We start from the raw sequence: 21109 nt of genomic DNA, 5'->3' as shown, positions 1-21109 counted from the left end.
AAAAAGCATAAAGTAAGGGGCTGTTTTTCCTGGAGGACTTCTGCGGATGCGGTGAGAGCAAAGGTGGGACCTACCTGACTGAGGAAGCAAACTTCAGCAGGTGAAGGGGGAAAGTTTCATCATGAGTAGCTCTGCCATGACAGGTTTCATTTTTCGTGTGTGTGTATGGGTGGGTTTTTTTGTTGTTGCTGTCGAATAGCTGGGAATCAGATTGGTCAGAATTTTGTTCTGTCTCAGTCTTACTTTGTGCTGCTCAGTTTCTTGCAGAACCTGTAACTGCATAGGATTTTGAATGCAAAGGGTGGCTGGGTACAGGGCTGACTGAACACTGCCAACACCAACTCCAGCAGAGACCTGATTACCTACAGCACCGAGTCCGAAACATTTTGGCCCCTGGGATATTACGATTCCTAAAACTTCCTTGTATAGCCAGATCTAGCTGATAAATATAATGAATATAGTTACTCCTGAACATGACTGGCTGTAGATCACTTACTAAATGATTTAAAAAAAATATTGTCCCTAAACCAGTCATACTTCTCACTCCCAAATACTGATACCACACACAATGCAGCTGCACTGCAGCTCTACCGGCAATCTGGAGATTTGCACTGTAAAGGAATCGTTTGCAGTGACTTTGACCTGGCAGGAACTGAAGATGGTTTTGCTATTGGAAACAACATCCCAAAACTACTATTCTCTGTGCTCAGAGATGAAGGCAGATGTACACACAGAGGAAACTCACCAGTCTCAGGAGAAGTGGTCTTCACAGAAAGAAGTTTGACACCTTCTTTATCTGACTGGGCCCTGTTGAAGTCAGAAAACATTTAAGCAGACAGTCAGCATGTATGTTGGTCAGCCAAACAAACCTCTAAGATTATGATCTGGAGAAGGCAGCACCTATGCACTTGAAATGGGTGTTGCATGGGATCCTGTCTAAGTCTTGCTGGTGGAAAACATCATATACCAATACCTCTAAAGACACCTTTCTCTTAAAATATCTAACAAATCAAGTTGCATGACTCCAGGTTCAATCTAGTGCTCCACAGAAGAAGTACATCTGGTGAAAAAGAGGGGAGTCATCTTTTTTCTTTGCCAATACAAAGCTTTTAGCCATGTTGAAATGCAAGAAGGACCACTTCAGATGTTCAGGGAGTCAGGGCTAGCAAGTAAATCAACAGCCCAAATGGTGCTTTTGGTAATACAAAACATAGAAGCCACAGCCAGACTCAATGGCCTCTAGCAGGTATCTTCTAATGGATCTTTCTCAGTTTCACTCTCCTCAAACTCCTTATGCCAATACTGTTTTAACTGACCCTCTGCAAATGGACTAGTAGAGAGAAGATGGGGCAGAGGAACATAAAATAATGGGAAATATGAGAAAAATAAAAATAATACAGAATAATTGAAGAGAGAAAAGATGAACAAGAGAAGGGGGATAGGAAAGGATGGAGGAAAAAAAAATCAATCGAGGAAAAACTGAAAAAGAGAAGAAAGACTGGGTGAATGAGCCCTGTGGCACATCATAAGCCATTTACTGATTTCAAAAGGATCTCCTGCAAAACGGTTGAGAGCCATCACATTTCTATCCATGCTGGAACAGCTGCTTATCATGCATACAGGTGTGTAATAACTGCAAGCGCATCACTTAACAGGATATTTGTCTTCGGGCCGGCCACTGCTTCTTATGTTTAAACAGAGCAAGATCAAAAAAAATCTTATGTGGAATCTGCTGCATTCACAAGTGCCCCATGATAGATCTCAAAGCAATGAAAATCAGGATTCAACCTACTGTTCAGTGCCGTTCTCTTGTCTCTCTGGAAGAGGGAACAAAGTTAGTGTCATTTTGACTGCTGGAACTCAAGTAAATGTTTAAACACAGCAATTGCAGTTGCTAGCAGAAGGCTTAGTTGCGATTTTGCAATATTGCATTTCAACCAGCTTGAATGGTAATTGTTACTGTTCTAGTTCATCTTCCCAAAAGATAACCATTTCATCTATGAAAGTGAACTGATATTGCTCAAATCAATACTTCTAGAAACTAGGGAGAATGATATGCGACTTGCACAAGAGCACAACAGAAGCATGTTTTTCCCTGTTGCTCTCAAATACGCAGATGGCTGGCACAAAGGAGGCAAGCATGCCATGGTTCTTGAGTACATAACAACTGAGCTAAAAGATACAGGATGAGGGAACAAGGTGCCAGGCTGTATGCTCTGGGGGCTTTAACCTGGCACAACACCTGAGAACAGAGCTTGTCATCCCTGTTGATGAGGAACAGGTTTCTCCCCAAAATTAATCATACAGTGAATATATTTTATTCTTATGTGCAAGTGTGGACAGATATATGGGGCCAGGGGGTTACATTGGAGACATGGAGCCAATTCTAGCCCTGTGGCACTGGGCACAGGCTCTCCATCCATGAGGGAAGCACACTGGATAGACCTGGGCAAATGCTATGGGAAGCACCACAGATATCTATCTACTCTTGCTTCCAAGTGAATTTGCTAGTACTGTGCCTGCTGGCATATGCACATTGGGAGGCTGGCAAGGAAACGTTCTTCACCTCCTATCTTTATCTCTTGATTCTGAATATTTAGTAATTTCCTAAGCAAAAACCACACCTTCCTCTGTTTATCTGTGTCTGGTTTTCCATGTCATTGGCTAAATTGGTTGTGATGCACTGTTTGCTTTGGTGTACAGCTTCAACACCTTGTTGTGATTTTATATTTCAAAGGCTTGGTGATTTCACAGCTGAAGCTTTGCACGGGTCTCCTAACTCATGCCAGCTCACAGGGAGAGAAAACCCACAGTTTAGATCCAGATCTGGGTTTTCACTTAATGGAAAATTACACTTGCCTGTGGCCTACTTGGGCAACCCTTTGAAACATTTGGCAAATGGAATTTAGCGGAATTATACCCCGTTATCTTAAGTATTTCATGGACAGCAGTGAAACAGATACTGACTTTAGCTGCTCTGTCAAAACAACTGTTTCTGAAAATACTATTTGCTCAGGATTTTGTTCCCATGTACATTATACTGTAACTGGAAAATTTTACTTTATATGTGTGTATATGTATGTATATATCAGGTATTTCCTACAAGAAAGCATTGATATTTCTTTGCCTGTATCTAGAAGAGAGATAAAATAAATAGAGCAATTTTGTTAAACAATATCTCTAAACTTAGTTTTCACTGTCTTTTTCTGCCCAATTGACTGATTGTGTTAGCACTGCTGTTTGTTAATTCTTTGTAGCTGCAAAAGTGTGAACAAAAAGCTTTACAGCATTATACATTCTCAAAAAATCAGAGAGATTTTTTGCTCCCTCTGTTCTTCCTACTGATTCTGAAAATGAAGTGCTACTTTCCTACTTCAGGCAAAATCTTTGAAATACAAGAAGCTTTCCTATCATAGTGCAACATCTATGGTTGAGGTAATGTAAAAAAAACCCCAGAGATCTTATAATAATAAAAAGCACTTTTCCCCCACCTTCAGAGAAAGCAAACCAAATACCTGGAGTTTTCTTCTGGCACATTCTATACAAAGCCACCAGCAAGAATACAGAGAGCGTAATGACTATCAAGGCGATGACAATTGGCAGGATGATGTCTGGAAAAGAGGGACAACATAATTTTGCCTGCTGCCCCTGGCTTGCATTGCCTTCATGTACAGGCAGTCACACACACAAAGGCGAGAGGCATCTCCAGCTCTACAACACCAAACATGAGCAGTTCCTCTGGAACAGGGCAACTTGCTGCTCCTGTTACTCCTCCCACACCCACTGAGCCTCAGGCTCACAGCCCTTGTGGAGGGAGGACTTAGACACCTTCCTTCCCCCACCCTTTAGTCCTTCCCTGACACTTGCGCTGCCCTGTAGAGCTGGTTTCACCCATTTTTCTGCAGGAGAGTGAAGTTTTAGCACCTGGCCCACTGGGATCACCATAGTCTTGATCAAAATATGCACAATTCACCCCCAGTGCTGGTGGCCCCCAAAGGTTTTGCGAAACAGTCGTGTTTCAGGAATAAATCTTTGATACATGCAATTTATTTTTTCCTCTTTTTTGAAAACAAGACTCATCTGAAATTCAGCAACTGAAGCGATTATTCCTCTTTTAAAGTTGTACACCCAGAAAGACACTGAGGAGTTACATAATTCAGTAACATTCCCCACAGCAGTTACAACCAGGGATAGAAAATGCAAGATCTCATTTTTAAATGAGGACATTTCTTTCCTTTTATTATTTCCCACCATCTGCCATTTCCTGACAGGTGTTTCCCAGCCAAGAAGCAAAAAGGAAAGAATTATGTAATGAAGAGAAGCTTTCCTGGGGAAATATATAAGCTCAGCTTCTCCCTATTTGTCTTTTTTTTCTGGCAGCTATCAGCCACATTTAACAGCCTCTCTCTTGCCTGCTGGCCTAAGCCCTGTGTCAGGGGAGGCTGTAGCTGCATTCTTGCAGCCTTCCACAGCATTAGCCATAATGGCCACCCGGTATTTTGAAGTATCATCTTTGATGGCTCTTGATGCAATTAATATTGAATATTCATATAGATGTGCACGTGCATCGATGGAACTAGAGGAAGAACCTGGAGACTAGTTTGCAGTGGGAAAACATCAAACATATCTTGCTAAGCCAGTACTTCGGGTGGGAATAGCAGATCTGCAGCAACACTCCTGCCCTAGAGATGCATAATACTAAAATAAAATATTAAGAAACATGCCTTATGCAAATATCAAGTGCTTGAAGAGTCTTCAGGAGACTCCCTCCTAGTCCTTGTCTCTCATGACAATATGAACAAGATTTTCATATAATACTTTCATAACAATATATTCATATACTATGTACTCATAATGGTATATGATCAACATTTTCATATGCTTCCTTTTGTCTTCTCTCACAGGAGATGACTCTGTTCACTTCCTCCCCCCCCCCCCCCCCCCCCCCGGTTTATTACTTCAAATCAATCCTTGGGAATTATCATGCTGTTCTCAAATGACAGTGGTGTCACCTTGTTAAGCTGTTTCTCTTTGAGAGGAGTTTTGTAACAGTTAAACCAATTTTTTTATAGAGTCTATGTCTAGTAAGCATAGAAATAAAACTGCCAGCTTCATTTCTCTGCTGCTCCAATCACTCATCAAAAGCCAAACTGATGGACTGAAAACTCAAAAGCGGGACAATGAAGTAGGAACACTCACTAGAATAGTGGGTATCACTCCCTGGCACTTTCTTGTTTCCAGGACTGTCAAAAGCTAGATTTGCAAAAGAAATATTGCCTTTCAGGTTAACATGTTATTGCCAGAACTAACATGTCATTGTCAGAAATCCCCAAACACCACCCCCTCCCCAAAATTACCCTCCCAAAACAACTTTTGTGGCCCCTGTTCTGGAGCGTTTGGTGCTCCACAGGTATAGTTCTTCTCAATAATACCTGGATGACTTGGCAAGAGAGGTGGAAAAGTTTATCTAGTGTTGCCTAGAAGAAACACACGCTTACAGGTTATAAGCTACAAACTTTTTCACTTTCAGGAGGTTAAGGTACTGTTTGACATTAGGAGAGAACTCTTCACAAGCAAATAAACAAGCAAGAGAGTGAAAGTTAGACCTGCCCCCAAAAGAAGAAAGACCAAAATATTTCACTGCTGATTAAAAAAAAGTGCTAATAGTAGATTAAGAAGTCCAAAGAACTGCAATATTAGTAGCTAGCGATTTTCTTGAGAGTTGAGTGTTATAAAGGGATGTGCATGCTCTCTGCCACATTTGGGAACAGCAATAAGTGTTGGCAGCCTCTGGGGTGTTTTTTAGGGCAGGGTTTAAAGGAATGCATTTCTACCTTCAGGTGCTAATCTGAATTTCTGTCAGGTATCAACAACCCAAAATATTTATTACCTTGTGGCATACAGTCTGTAGAAAAACAATCACTGAACTTCCAGAGAGAAAAAAGATAAACTAGACATCGGTGCTGCCCTAGTTACATTATACAGCACACAGGATTGTGTTCTGTATTGGGTAGAGGCTTGAGTAGATGTGTGCTTACTGCCACTGAAGAAGCTGACCAGCTGGAAAAATGTGATGCAAGGCCAAGTGTTCCATTGCTCATTTAAATATCAGAATGGCTCTCAAAGAAAGGTTCCTGAGGAACGTGGTCTCTTAAGCAGGGGTCCTAGCAGAGAGTATAACTCCATATATAAGTAGTTAGAACATGAGAGCAGCCACTGAGGTTTTATTGGAGGCTCTGATCCATTGTTTAGGTATCCACTCATATCTCATACCTGTACAGATGCACAGTTCCTCTTCCAAAGAACAGAAGAAGGCTCAAATTGATGGGTGGAAGCTATGAAATTGAGTCATTAAAACAAGTTTCCCAGGGTAATTTTGAGACCTAGAATACAATTTTGTTCTCCAAAGACTCTGAATGATACGTCCCTAATTTTACAGAGGCTTTTGTATAGACAGTACTTGTAATTCTAGATCGCTGAATTAAGAGTAACAAACAAGGTTTGATTGTCCTAACCGTGCAGGACTCCCTCTTCCTTGCTGCACTGATTTTAAACTCGAGCTTGCTATTGAGAAATGTTTTGGTGATTGCTTTTTCTCCACTGTTCTCCTTTTGTCCATATTCCCATTCTCACAACATACTAGTCTGTTCAGATATGTGAAAGTACATTGTCTACTGGTGCAAGAGGAGAAAAGCAGAGAACAGCCAGGGGCCAGTTTCTCCATAGGTTTGCTGGATATGCCAGTACACTGGATTTTCCAGGTAACTAGGAGCCACATGGTCCTACTTAAAAATTTATTTGGATTGACTGGTAGTGCAAAGGGAAAGATTTGAGAGCGCCGTGTTTTCATTTTTGTTCTGCTCGTGTAGCTGTGTGAATTTTGGATGGATTGTTTAGCTTCTCTGTTTATTTTTCTTCCCTTGCCACCCCCTATCCCCGACCCCCTTTCATTTTTCTAGCTGAAGTCTGAAACCTCCTAGGGAAAAATGATCGTTTACTATGTGCTTGTGTGATGACTAAACAAAACAGCCACAGCCAAGACATTCTGATATTATAGCACAGGAAACAATCATTGTCTGATACCCTTATCTCTGAAAAATCACAGAAAAGAACAACAGAAGTTCTCTCTCCCATAGTGCCTGTCTGCTGAGGGGTGATAATGTAAGAATGGAAAATGTGAGCCATCATCAAGTGATTGAAATAATTCTTTTGAATTCATAACTCCATGTGATTGCTTTAGATTTCCCAGGGAAATGCTACTGCCCTTTTTGCTACTTTACCTGATATACTACATGATATACAGGGCAAGCAGGCAATTATCATGGCAATGAGTTATCCTGGATACTGACTGAAAATGTCAACAGAAACAAATTACACTGAAAAACATGAATGTGTATCCCTGCATTGTGCAGCATTTCCTCAGGAGAAAAACTGAGGATTCCAATCCTGGTTGTTTTCCTAGTTCTCTGTTACAAATGACCAAGATGTGAGTAATGCAGAAAAGGACAATATTTTAACTACTTGAGACCATCAAGAAGAAATACAATGGCTATAAAGAAGCACTACTGAATGAACGAAATGGATTAAGGAATTAAAACCTCTAACTCAGTTACCCACTTCATTCACTAAAGTTTCTCACAAGCCAGCCCACCCTGTCTAGTTTCTCTGAATCTGGAAAGTGAATCTGGAAGATATTTTCCAGCTATGGAATGTCTGGGATCAGAATACCAATTCACTGGAGTAATACATCCATCACGGTAACAGGGGGGCAGGTTTTGCTGGCAGCAGCAGCAAGAACTGCAGGGATCAGTACAGAAGAAACTGTTTCCTGATAAGCCCAGAGAAAGGAAAATGGGACCCTACAGGTTCACTAGCACAGGAAACTCTTGCCTTACTCTGGGACCTGCTGCTTCTAAGCACAGGACGAGGAATAAGAGCCACTGACAAGAACAATCTCCTTGGTAAACACTCTATTTATATCAGTTTCCCATTGCAGCACACCAGGCCTGAATTTTTTTTTGTGCTCCCACCCTGTTTTCTTTTCAGTATCTGATAGTCCAACATGGCATTCATCTGAAATCACAGCAAACTTACTCATTGCTACAAGTTGAGCATCACTCCTCTGCTTCTCTGTACTACACTTCAGGTTCATTCTTCCCCCAGAGCCTCCCTGTTCCCTGAATGTTTCCTTTCCTCAGGCCGCCCCCCTCCCACCCCACGCCAGCCCTTTTCACCAGTGTGCACAGAGCACACTCTTCTGTTGCTCTTACTTTTCGATTCTGTTGAGGAGCTCACGTGAAGGCCTGCAATAAAACAGAAGGAACATGTTTATTAGTATCTGTTTTAGATGTCCAGATCCTTCACAGCATACAAACTGGCAGACTCCAGCAATGTGCTCAGTAACCCCACAAGAAATGCTGCCCCAGAACAGACACACTGACACTGTTCCCAAGCCCAGAAAATCTGAGCTGTGAAAGTCTGCAGACGTCCATTATAAAAGGGAGTAGAATCCAAAGCTCAGCCTACGCTAGCTATTCTGCTCAAAGGAAGAAAATCCCAAATTAATTGATACATTCCTAAAACATTCCTCCTGCCAAAACCAAATAAGTGCCTGGGAGTGAATAGCTGGCATTAAACTGGCAAATAAGTGTTTTAATAAAAGAAACTCAAATGCCTAATTGAGACATGTCTTCAAGTGTCACAAAATCCTTTAAAAATGAATACTCATTAATTATCTTGGTGCTTTTGGCTAGCAGACTGCCGAGCAGCAGGAGCAAAAGACATTGGTAATGAGGAAGAAATGGACCTTGCAGAGTGCTGTACACCATGCTTACTGGCTCACTACTGTCAGCTTCCCCCAGCCACTTCACAAGTTTTTTGTTAGCTTTTAGTTAGTGTGCTGCTGCTTTTGTGCATCTAGATTGTAGCAGGCTTGGAAATTAAGGCAACCATGAATACTTGAGACTTGGAGGCTAACCACAGACAATTCTCCCACAGTGATTTTTATTATGTTGCATTAAATCTCTTCTGTGATCTCTCTAAAGTCAAAGGGAGCTGGACACCTAACTCGTCCATGTCTTCAAGACTATCCACCTGCATGAACTAGCAGCAAAACATTTGTTGTACAAGACAGACTCTCTTGCCAGGGACAAGTGACTGGCACTCTGCCTGCCTGAGGAGGCCTCTCACACTGGATTACTGGAGCTACCATGGAAAAAAATCCTTCAGGGACTATATCCTCAGCAGCTGCTCATTATTTTAAGGTTAAAATTACAGTGTTTGATCACCTTTCTCTAGACTGTAGGGCACCAGTAGGGCTTTTAAGCCCCCTCACTGGTTCTTTTCAGGGTTCACTGCTGACACAGCATCTGTGGGGAACATAGTGCATCTGACCCTGCCCTGGGAGCTCCCCAGGAGGATGTGACACACCAACACATCCTCCAGGCTGGGAGACCACAGATGGAGCGGTGTGACAGCTGTAACTCTGGATAGGCATCGAGCCTCTCCCTTGAGTGCCCTGGGCTGCAGTGCTCCTCCTCCAACCGGGATCCCCAGGGAGTACAAATCCACCGTTATGCCCTTGCTGCACTTTCTGCGCTGTGGACTGATGCTTTGTACAAAGACAGCTACTACCACTGGAGCTGTAACAGAAGGGAAGCACATTATTCTACTGCTGTGAATGTACTTTGAAAACAAGAATGGCTGCTCTTGTTTTTCCTCCTCTCTACACCCAATTAAAAATGGATCACTTGAGCCACTGGGGTGCAAATAAAAACTTTGCTAATGATATATCTGACAGAGCTTTAACTGCATTTTGATCACAAATATGCATGAAAAGCACGTTCAGGTTGAAAAGCCAAGTGCTTAGAAGTCAGCAGTTAAGAGCTCTTCTTGAACATACTAAATATTAGTAATGCTAAATATTCTGAAGGTACACAATTATCTTGCCCTGGCTTCCTAGGGTCCAGAGGAGACTTCTTTCTTAAGCCCTTTATCATGTCCTCAGTCCATCTGCAAAAACCAATGTCACCTTCCTCAGAGAGGATCCCTGTGATGATTCATTAGGCAATGTTTATAGCATGTTTGGGCAACATTCACAACAAAAGCCAAGGAAAAGCTTTCCTGAAGTTAATTATTCGCCTGTCAAAGGAGGTTTGAAATAACAGTGCAGAATGCAGCAGGACACATACCTGGCATTAAGGAAACATCCAAATATATGGTTGCTTGTTACCCAAATAATGCCTTTCCTTCAACCTATAAGGAGTGGGATCCCATGGAAAAAATACACCAAACTGTAAAGCCCTGTGTGTGCATATCCTTGGAGAAAGGTAGAAGACCTTGTCAAGTCTTACAAATAGGTCACTTCTCTATGAAAGCTCAAACCTTGTCTCCCAAGCCTGAGGAGAGCTGAGCTTTCCTAAGACCCTCACCCCCCACCCCCCACAAGGATTATAACATAATTATACTTTTTCCCTTCATTCTCACCAACAAAGTGAACCATCTTGGATCAGATTAGAGCAAAAAAAATAAACAGAAAAAGCATGTAAAGCCAAAGTTCACCCCAGAGACTTAAGGTTTGTCAAAGTTGTATGCAGGTGACAGGCTCTGCAAACAGGAAAGGTTGGGTGACCTGTGGTTCAGTACCCATAGGCACAACCCAAACCCACGCTGCTGCCCTGGCCAGACCTCGCCACTTCAGTAAACACAGACAGCAGAAATGATCCCAGGTAGGAAACATGAAAGCAGCCCCCTGTCCTTCCTTCAAGGACTGTCGGAGCCTCCTGAGCTTATGTTATTTTTCAAAAACTTCACACATCTACACACAATAAAACAAGCATCTTTTGCAAAGATATGTCACCCAGATTCAGCTAAAGCATGAAAAATTAAATAGGAAAAATCTCATGCCTTTCTTTTTCTCCCCTTGCTTCCAGTATGCAAGCAAGGTGCCAGCTCACCCTCTGTTCAGAAATTGCTCAGCCCTGCCACACAATGCTGTGCTTATCAGAGATGGTTCAGCAGGTGCTTTCAGTTTGCATTTTCTAAATAACCATCCAGTGCCCTTTTTGGTGATGGGGTCACATGTTCTAAAAAAAAGGGAAAGGTAGAAGGAAAGGCAGCATTTCACTTGCTAACATAGTTACTGTAGTTGTTCTAGCTGCCTCTTCAGAGCTTACCACATCCTCTGGGGCTGTGAGTTAGGGGGCAGATGCTTTGCATAAATAATCTGGGAAGATTTCCAGATTCATCATGAAAAGTGAGGTGTGCAACACTGGGTGTGCTGAATCCTCGTTGTTCAGTAAGGAGGAAAAGGATAAAAAATTTGGCGCGTGACAGTGGTTTGATTTGAAAATACCTGCCTGAGTCAGTTCAGTGCTGGTTAGAAGCTTGACAGATGGAGAAAGAGACCAATAAATAACCTCTCCCCACTCTGTTCTCCAACGACTGCTACCTAAGCAGCCTGGATACCCTGCAGTTTGCTGCTTCTGTTTTTGGAGGGCAGCCACATGAAACTGTGCTCACTGGCAAAACAAATGAATAAATTTGGCTGATTACTCAGAGGGGATACCACAATATAAATCAAAGCAAAATTAAGATCTTCAAAACCCCTCCTTGCCCTGACCATGCTATAGATCTGTAGTTGCGTTAACTAAGGCTTTGCTATATTTTCCATCTCCCAGACACTTTGATTTTTGTGTGTCTCTCTTTGTGAAGAAGATGAAGATATGGTAGGTAATTTTTACCTAATATCACTATCCAGAGTTCCTACACAGTTTGTGTACAGAAGGAGTCAAACCCTCATTGTCTTACTCATAGAAATTTTTCTTAGGGAGATGCCTCCTGTGAATCAAATGAGTAGGATTTATAATTGGAGGAGTGCAATAAAGATATCAATAGATGCAGCAGGTTGATTCATCTGACACTTTATTATAATAGATCTTCTGATCTTATCACCCTGCTGGGTGAACTTAAGCTCATACTGCTTTACGGATTTTTTGTTGTTTAGGTCACAGAAATAAAAACTACACTACTTGTAGTTTTTCAGATGTAGTTAGACTCTGACTGATCCATTAAATTTCTTATTTTTCATTAATTAAACAAAAGAAGAAAATTAAATATTAAAAAGCAATCATCTGTGGAGGTGGAGAATGAGTAGGAGGTATATTATACGTGCAGCCAGAGTTAAAGTTGAGGAAGTGTATGTGTCAATGGCACGCATGCAGGTTGCTCTCTTTGCTAAAACAGTCTCTATTGCCTTCTTTAGCCTGGGTGAGCACTATGCAGCCCCTCCTCCATGGCTGGTGGTTTCAATCTTCTTTAATACAGCAATACTGTTCTCTGATGTTTCTCCAAGTTCTTTCCTAGGCTCTCCCACTCGTTTCAGTTGCTCTCCAGCTCACTGTGGCACTCATCCCACACTCTGATCTTTTGATATGGCTGATTGGAAATTCCTCTTCAAAATATGCTTTTCCCCACCCTGTTTTTCTACAGCAAGAAAGGAAATTTTCACCAAAATGGCCTTTTTAAAAAAAAATGGACTCAAACCTACACATATTATTTTGCACTGAGGTTAGCCAGCTGAATTATTTTGGTTGAGTACACCAAATAGAAACGTTCTGTTTTGGATCAATCTCACATTAATTTGTCTTCCCCTGAGCTCCCACGCAAAAGCTGTGGCTTGGGTGCCTTCAGCTTGTGATCTCTGCTGTCCCCTGTGGGCTGCAACACCAGCATCACTGTGCATACCAGCCGCTGATCTGGTGAACAAAAGCTATCCAACCCCTATGTAAGTCCCTGAATGTGAAATTTGAAAGAGCTGGGAAAAAATAATCTAATGACAGTGAGAGAGACAGCATTTCTTCTAGTCTCAGCACAGAGTGAAACAACCGGCTTCACACTTGCATTGCTTTAAAAGTTATTAGGGCGTAGCATATGGCTTCCCTTGGCCCTGAGAGATTGCGTATAAGAGAAAAAAGCTGTTTAGAGGGAATCAAACAATTTTTTCTTAAAGTCTTTAACATAGAGAACAAGGGCGCAAGGGTGGCTGAAAGGTGCATTCATTCAGTAAGCTACTTAAGTCATCAGGGTGAGTAATGGGATTTCTTGTGTATTTAAGCTGCAAGAAAGAAGCAAGGAGCTGGTGCTGTAAGGAGACAGGAAAGGTGTAAATGTGGAAATCATGGTACAGGAAGAAGCGATTTTGAAATGGCAGATTTATGGGAACTCAAAGTACTGGCTATGCCAAGCACCTAGACTCGCTCCCCCTCGATAGATGGGGCCTTTATTTCTCAGCCAGGCAATTGCAGTACTGGCATCTCAGGTAGTCCCTGAGTTCAAGAACATTTATTGTTTTTACAGCAAGGTGAGCTGAGTAAGATGATGACTTTCACAAACAGTCCCAAGGAAGGTTGTAAAACTTTCTGGGTAAATGTCAGATGTAAAATGTAACTGCACAAACAATGCAATAGGTAATTCAATGTGTGATCCATAGCCAGATAAATGTTACAATTTCATTTCAACCTGGAGAATTTACCTGCGTGAGGGAACCTTTCAACTAAAAACATGGTAATTTACTGTTTTATTGCAGTATACCAATGGTACATTTTCCATACCGTGCATGTGTGTGCCAAAAGACACCAAACCTAACAGGATAATCAGGTAACTACAAGACCACAATATATACATTAAGGAGCATAGGCTTATTGAAATAATTGCAAAGAATCCTCTCTAAACTAGTGGCCTTGGATTAAAAATGAAAAAATCCCAGCTTCCTTAGACAGCTTATTATCATATCTTCTTGCATGCTTCTAAGCATTTCAGTGCATACTGAGCATGTGATATTACACCACCTTTATATCCAATCTCATCCTCTATGAGGAAGAAATCACAGTACACATGCGTGCTTACCTCCCACAAACACAATCCAGAGGTTGTAAAAAGTCTTGTATCCCTTGGGGGATGTTACACATTAATAATAATTGGGATACGCAAACAAAATCTGTGTCCTTATTGGATTTACACACGAGTAGCTGAAAGAAAGTACTGAGTGAAGTGAAGGCTCAAGAGACCTTAAAAAAACCCTGAATAAGTGATTCTTCAAAGTCTAGGAAATATAAGCCAGTTAGAAGCATAAGAAATTATCAGTCATATGATCTGGCATCTACGTTCACCACAGTGTAGCTTAGTGGATAAACACACAAAAACACACCCAGAAAAACAATAAAAGCAGACTGGAGTTGGGAAGGATTAATATCTTTTTGACCTTGTATGTGACCATGTTGTATTTTGAACAATATCATTTAATTGGTAATATGCATTAACTTGCCCTCCAGATTTATTAAAAACTGTAAAAATTATAGCTGTTTTCTCCTTTGTCTCCTTTGCTTTGCAGCCAGAGGATTTATCTTGATGACCTCCTCTGGCGGTCTGTGCTACACAATGACCACATACAGCATATATAAAGATTGCTATTATCTTTTGTAATTTATATCTTCCTGTAATGATATTGAGTATCCCAACTGAATGTTTTGAAATTCACCCATCACTCATTATAACTTCATAGCTAGATGACACGGACACAGTGTACCCTGCATGAATAAGGAGGTGGCCCTCCTTACAGAACAATGCACAACAAATGAAAAAGAGATTTGAAACTATTTGCATCTTTTTAACTGTTTGTATAAGAAAACAGAGTGTATGTTTTCAAGACTTACTTGAGGTTCCAGGAGCAGAAGTGTTTTTTTGCAGAGAGATTGTAAAAGACGATGTCATAGTAGTTGAAGCACCCAAACTCTCATTTTGTGCCAATGGTGTTCCACTTGCTTGTGTAGCTGGAAATGAGACAGATGTTCAGGTTAGATACACCTGCATAAGCATTGTATTAGATCTTAGACCATCCCTCAGACAAATGTTTCCACCATCATAGAAGAGACTTAAGGCCAGAAACAACTTCTGGTAACTGCTTGACAAGCAATGAACCATCCCAACGGAGTTGTTACTGCTGGCATAGTCAAGGCATCTTTAAAGAACATCTTAGCACCAGAAACAGCCTCACATCTGGGCCAGCAGACAGCCTAGAGCTTTGATTTGGGAGCCCAAAATAACTAGACAGTCTTGCACCACCAGCAACATGAGCAGAAGCGAAGCTAGCTTACTGCCCTCTATCTTTAACCTTCATTAAAAAAAAAAAAAGGCAGCATGTTTCAGCCACAACTGTCACATAGCGTGATATCATAAAAAGTTTTAGGGATTGTAAATAAGCGCAGAGTTAATTACTTCGTTCTGTGCTGTTAAGGCCTAGGAAATAATATATCCCTGAAAATTAACATATGAAAAATGAAAGTGTCTTATTTCTGCTCTCTCACAGTCAATAGAGAATCAAGGCCATCTGTGTCACAAGATTTGCAGCCTAAGTTGAGTCCAAGACGATGGTGCAGGGCACCACCTGAGCCCGTGGAACTGAAGGTCACCAAATGACAAGAAAGAATTTCAGTTGTTCCAGCATAGCTGATAGTTGTTCCAGCACAGCTGATAATTCCTACGTCTACGCTCAAACCTCAGCATAACAACAGGCAGGACAGTGCCTACTGAATAAAACATATGGGTGCCCAAGAGTAACCTTATGCTTCCTTTCTGATATAAATCAGAGATGTGACTGAGCTGTAAACTACTTGCAGTGCCTCTTCATATGAGTTTCAAACACTGGAACATAACAACTTCAAGACGTTTTAGTCAAACGAGTGCAACACCATTCACACACAACATGTGAATCTTGAGGAATGCTTCATCCCATGTTTTATGCAGAAATTCTGATTACCAGATTGGCCCCTCAAAGAACCCATTTCTTAGGAAAAAAACCCCAACACCCAAAGTTCCATGTTCTACCACCACACACCTTTAACTTGGCCCTTCCCTTCCCCTCTGGTTTATTAAGTGCAATACCTTGGAGAGGCAAGCTTCAAAAATCAACAAGCTAAGAAAGAGTGAGCTGAAGCCACTGGACTCAGGGGATTCATACAGCTTTGGGAACTGAGAGGAGCTGGACAGCCAGGGATGGTAACTTTGAAGATCAAGACATAGAAGGAAACTGTACTGAAAAATATGCAAACCAAGCTTTAATGCCTAAAACTTTCACTGGGATTCTAGTGATGAGAACCGTAATTTCATTGTCAACTCCCTCCAGAAACCTCAACATTGTACCCCTTCATTATGCAAGCCTAATCTGCAGTAGAAATAAGTGTAAAAGGCCCCCTTACCTCACTTTTTACAATGGTATAATGCAGAGATCTGAGAACTTTAGTAATTCCTGCATTGTCATCATAGAAGCCTTGCATGAATCTTTAAAAGCAAACTTTTTCCACTTTTCTTTCTTACTGTGATTGCTTTAGAGTCAAATTTTAAGTGCTGAATTTGAATCTGAGATTAATTTAAAAAAAGGTAAGAAATCCAAAGAACCTCTCTCTCCCTTTAACATGCATGGGCTTGTAACAGCAACAGCAACTGTCTTTTGGCTCCCTGATAAGTTAGTAAAAGCTTGCATGGGACAATGAAAAGTAAGGCCAGAATAACAGTAAGCCTTCATGTGCAGAGGCATTTGAACACACACTTTGTGAACACTGCAAAACAACCAGGCGTGTGGGAGAGCTGAGGAGGGAGGCAGCCAGTCGCCTTGCAACCCTATGGAGAGCTGCTTTCCCATGAGGATCACACGTTCCAGACGTCCTATTAGTCCTGGCAGCAGCTCAGCCCTGGGTGCTCCTCTTGTGTTTGGGAGCTGCAAGAACAGATCGTTCTCAGGAACACAGGCTGTGCACTGGATATGCTTCCGTGGGGGATCAGGAGGGATGAAAGCATTTCCATTTAATTTTTTTTTAATTCAGCCTGGGTGAGATTCTTCCTGGGACTTGGGTAGCACCAGGTATGACTCACACTTTTACTTAGGGCCTGGAATGCAGCTTGTTGCATTTCAGTAAGACTGCAGAATAGGCTCTGTGCTCCCAGTGTCAAGGGGAGAAGTGGATGTGCTACAGTACAAGTCAGTGCCATTTTTCTCCAACTCCAAGATGAAAAAATGCAAACTGGAGAGGAAGGTTCCCTTAATTCCACTGTACTACTGTAAGATTAAATCCTAGCAACCCAATTCTCTGCTGACTTGCAGCTTTGAACCAGCTTTTAAGCAGCAACCAAGCCTCATGCCTAATACACAGCATAGGCTCTACCATTAACACATATAACACATCGAACAGCTTCTGTGCCAAAAGCCTGTGGAAACAGAAGTATCCGTATCCAGCCACTGCTCACATACACTATGGCAGCACTGACATAACTCATATCTATGCAAGGTTTAATTTGATCTCAACAGGAGAAGACAGCGCAAGGAGACTTGCTGCGGTGCCTGTACTCTGTGCAGGAACGGGCGGGGGACTCTGCGCAGGCACATGGTGACTCAGTTCTGCTGTCCCCACTGACACATCGCTGCAGTAATTCATCACGCTTTGGCTCAGCCAGCTGCAGCAAAGATTTCTGCCTGCCTGGCAGGGGAGGTCTGGACTCACAGAAAAGCAGCACGGCAGAGAAGGGTGGCTGCTGCTGCTGCAAAGGCACTCACATCATCAGTTAATGCGTTTGTTGTCAACGGCTGATTATGAATAAAAATGTCCGAATGGGGATGATTGCTGCAGCGGCAGAACTGCCTGGTGGTGATGCAGGTCTCCCTGCGCATATTTTGATAAGATAAATGACAGTGTGTTACACGTATTTGTCAAAGGGATAATCAACAGCAGGGAACCTGAAGCTGCTCTGCAAAGCTGCTCTCTGAGCCTCAGGTATTTCTTTACTCTTTGTGCTCTGAAAACCCTTCATTTTCTTTAACCAGCTGAAATTGGACACATATCCTCACTTGATCTTAGCATGATTTTCTACTTAACATACATATAATCCACATATGTTTTGGCATTATCCAACAGTCCTTTAAATTTTCTTTACAGCAGGCTATTACTTAACTAGCTTTGAAATCATAAGATGCTTCAAGTAAGCAGTAAATACTCTGCATATATTTTACGCACTGCAGAGAATTTAGACAACTGTATGTGTTACAACCCTACTTGGCCAATCAATGAATCGAGGAAATACCTTTACTAGGCAGAAGAACTGCACCCAAACCATGTTAAAATGCCAGCACGAGGGCTTTGTCAGATAGGAAGCTAAACATTCTCCCTTGAGCTTGTCTCTTTAGCATAAAGACAGATACAGGCCTCACCCCTGTAATCAATAGCCTGAGAAACAATTTGCATTAATGAATGCATTAATGAAATCTTTGAAAAATCCCAGCGCAGCAAAACCAATACAACTGCATGCCCATTCAGAGGAACGGAAATTGGCTAGGGAGGTAACCAAGCAGATCTCAGTTTTAATGTTTACACCCATAGCTGATTGCATCTGCTGTCTGCCAGCTTTACTTTTTCTGGTACGCAAAAACCCCCAAGTATTTAAAAATGTATGTTTTAAAACATCTCTCTGCCTAACATGTCTCAGCAGCCAACTACACTCAGTGTTTACCTATAACGTGGTAACAACCTGAGGACAATTGAGCAATACCCTCTTCTGGTAGTTTTAAGTAAAGCTTCCTTTGTAATTACAAGTAATTTGATAAAAAGAGAAAAAGTATCTCTTCTGCTCTTTCCTATTCTCACTTTTTAATATTTAATATTTCATTGCACCACAATAATCATCATCCAGGAAAGCAGCATGAAATAAATCAGAAACACAACAGCCAAAAATCCACTCTTACGTATAATACATTGAGCACTGACATTGCATAAGATGCTTGCTCCATATCTGAGGGAGGAAGAACATAATTTTTTGTTGCATTTCATTTTGTATTCTCTTTGATAACTCCAAGTGTTCCAGGATATGAAATTCTGATTGCAGATGCAACTTGCTGTAGTTTAGCACCATATAAATTCTTATTTCGGGACCTGGACTGCACAAGTGAAGTCACTCTCTCACTAAATGTGAACTATTGGATTTGAACTCTTATATTAATAAATCAGAAGGTTAAGGAGACAAGTCTAATTTCTGGCTTCCAATATAATAGACAGGGCAGGAGGGCAAAGAAGGAGAGATTATAGTTATGTCGCGCAGAGGAAAAGAATACTGAGGACTTAAAAAAAAAAAAGTAAAAAAAAGAAAGTCGTTTGCAGAATTTCACAGCATATGGAGAACTGGGGGCTTTTCCTGAATCTGTAATAAAAGGTGACAGCAGCTGGAGAAATTATAACATAGACAGGAAGCCCTGTCAAATCTCTGCTACATGAATGTGACCGTTTGCTGAAGCTTTTAGCAGGGATTGAAGCAGAGAAGTCAATGGCCTCCATTACAAAACAAGAGGTGCCTGCTTTTTATGAAAAATCAGGTGTAGTAAAGGAAATTTTGAAGTGTCATAAAGGCACTGCCAATTTCTGTCTTAGTCCTATACAGCCAGCCCAAAAAGGGGGAGAAGTGAGTGCCAGTGAAAAAGAAAGAGAGAGTAGCAATGTTCCTCTCCTGTCCTTCTTGAGAGCAGAACTCTTGTTATGTCTGTGCTCGCTTCAGGAAGTACTACTCCCCCAGCCCTGTGCTGCTGCTGGGGATGCCGGCAGGGGCTGGGAAGATGCAATGAAGCAAACAGCACTTTGCTGTGCCAACATGTGGGATGGAAACAGAGAGATGGCTGCAGCCAGCAGCCAGATGGTGGTTGAAGGGTCTGTGGGTTTTCTGCAAGGGCTGGCCATGCAACTGCCCAGCCCCTGTGCCATGCCCAGTACCAAAGCCACTACCTTGTCCCCCATCCCACTCTGTTGTGCTGAAGCCAAGGGTATCACTTTCTTGAAAGGTAGCCCAGAATTTTGTCTTAAAAAACACTTATATTTGTTTTCACATACACAGTTTTTCAAAACACTACCTAGCATTGAAACAAAATACTAAGTCTTTTAATGCAGGGCAGTTCTCAATGTCTTATTTGGTCTTCCTTTTTACAAAGGGGACTGAGAGGCAGGTAAGCTCTGTTTTTAGGTTCATTTATCAGCCATTTTTATCACAAGTTTTGGGTCTTTTTTCTAGCTTAAATCAGGAGTTTTAAAAACTCTAAGCAACTAGGGACTGAACAAAGAACACAAGAGGAATAGAAAGGAAGCACATTGGTGAAAACTTCATGCCCAGACCGATCGTACCTCCAGCATCATTGCACTCCCAGCACCCTTTTTTTGAGGCATCAGTGCAGACCAGTGGCCAGAGCTAAGCTGCAGTGGCAGACATGCCTTTCCTCATTAGCTTGCCTTCTTCTGCCAGGAGCTTTACCTGTCACCAAGGTTTAGTTCCAGGCAGCTGTGCTGCTCTGGTACCCACAAGCCAGGAACCTCCGCCAAACCAAAAAAGACTAGGAATTGCATCTGTAATACAATGTGCCATGCTGGTGGCTTTTGGCAGAACCACAGGGTCACAAATGCAAGCTTAAAAAGATTCTTTGTGGCTTTCAGTATCACTTCAGGAGCTTATGTATTGGCCAGACTGTATTCTGTGAGTCACCGATACTGGCATTTAAAAGCCAAGCCCCAAACCAAAAGACTTCAGGCTGGCAATCACACTACTCCCTACACCAAGCATAGTGGGAAAGCTGCATCAGTAGAAGACGTAACCACTAAGTGAAAAGGTGATTGCTCTCTAGGCAGCTTAGCAGGCTCAGGTCTGCGAGCGGTGGCTTTAAAAAAGAATTTGCACAAAGAAATCATTCAGGCCATTTCATAGGTGTCCCTTTTTAGACAAGGAAATCAGGGGAAGAGAAGCCAAATTCTAATCATTTGTCACAATTCAGTATGCTCTAAGTATCAGTTCTGAGAATGCTGGTGTATCCCTGACTGCCTAGTTAAATATCTGGAGTATTTACTGTTAATTTTTTGAGTCAATTAAATATAAATAATTCAAATATTTAAAAACTCCACTTGAGCAAAAGACTTAAGAAAACATTTACAGTGCAGTTTACAGACAAAAAAATGAGCCTGAATTTTATCTGAAGTTTATCTGATCTCCTTTTGGTTGTTAAACTTGTTTAAATTAATCCAGCTACTTGCTGGAT

At 41.7% G+C, this 21109-nt stretch overlaps 1 protein-coding gene across 2 annotated transcripts in view; it reads right to left on the bottom strand.

Moving 5' to 3' along the window:
• Positions 1–21109, bottom strand: part of EMCN (endomucin) — a 55597-nt gene that overhangs the window by 12977 nt on the left and 21511 nt on the right. For both annotated transcript variants that reach the window (XM_055795231.1, XM_027787742.2), the window contains exons 5-10: positions 14712–14828; positions 8271–8303; positions 5200–5253; positions 3516–3611; positions 1793–1817; positions 746–807 (exon numbers count right to left, since the gene is read on the bottom strand). In XM_055795231.1, the coding sequence (XP_055651206.1) occupies positions 746–807; positions 1793–1817; positions 3516–3611; positions 5200–5253; positions 8271–8303; positions 14712–14828 (387 nt within the window). The remainder of the gene's footprint in view (positions 1–745; positions 808–1792; positions 1818–3515; positions 3612–5199; positions 5254–8270; positions 8304–14711; positions 14829–21109) is intronic.

This window comes from Falco peregrinus, chromosome 2 (genome assembly GCF_023634155.1).
Source record: "Falco peregrinus isolate bFalPer1 chromosome 2, bFalPer1.pri, whole genome shotgun sequence".
Taxonomy (NCBI): Eukaryota; Metazoa; Chordata; class Aves; order Falconiformes; family Falconidae; genus Falco; species Falco peregrinus.
Note: the sequence above shows the minus strand (reverse complement) of the source record. Positions and strands in the feature narration are given on the sequence as shown.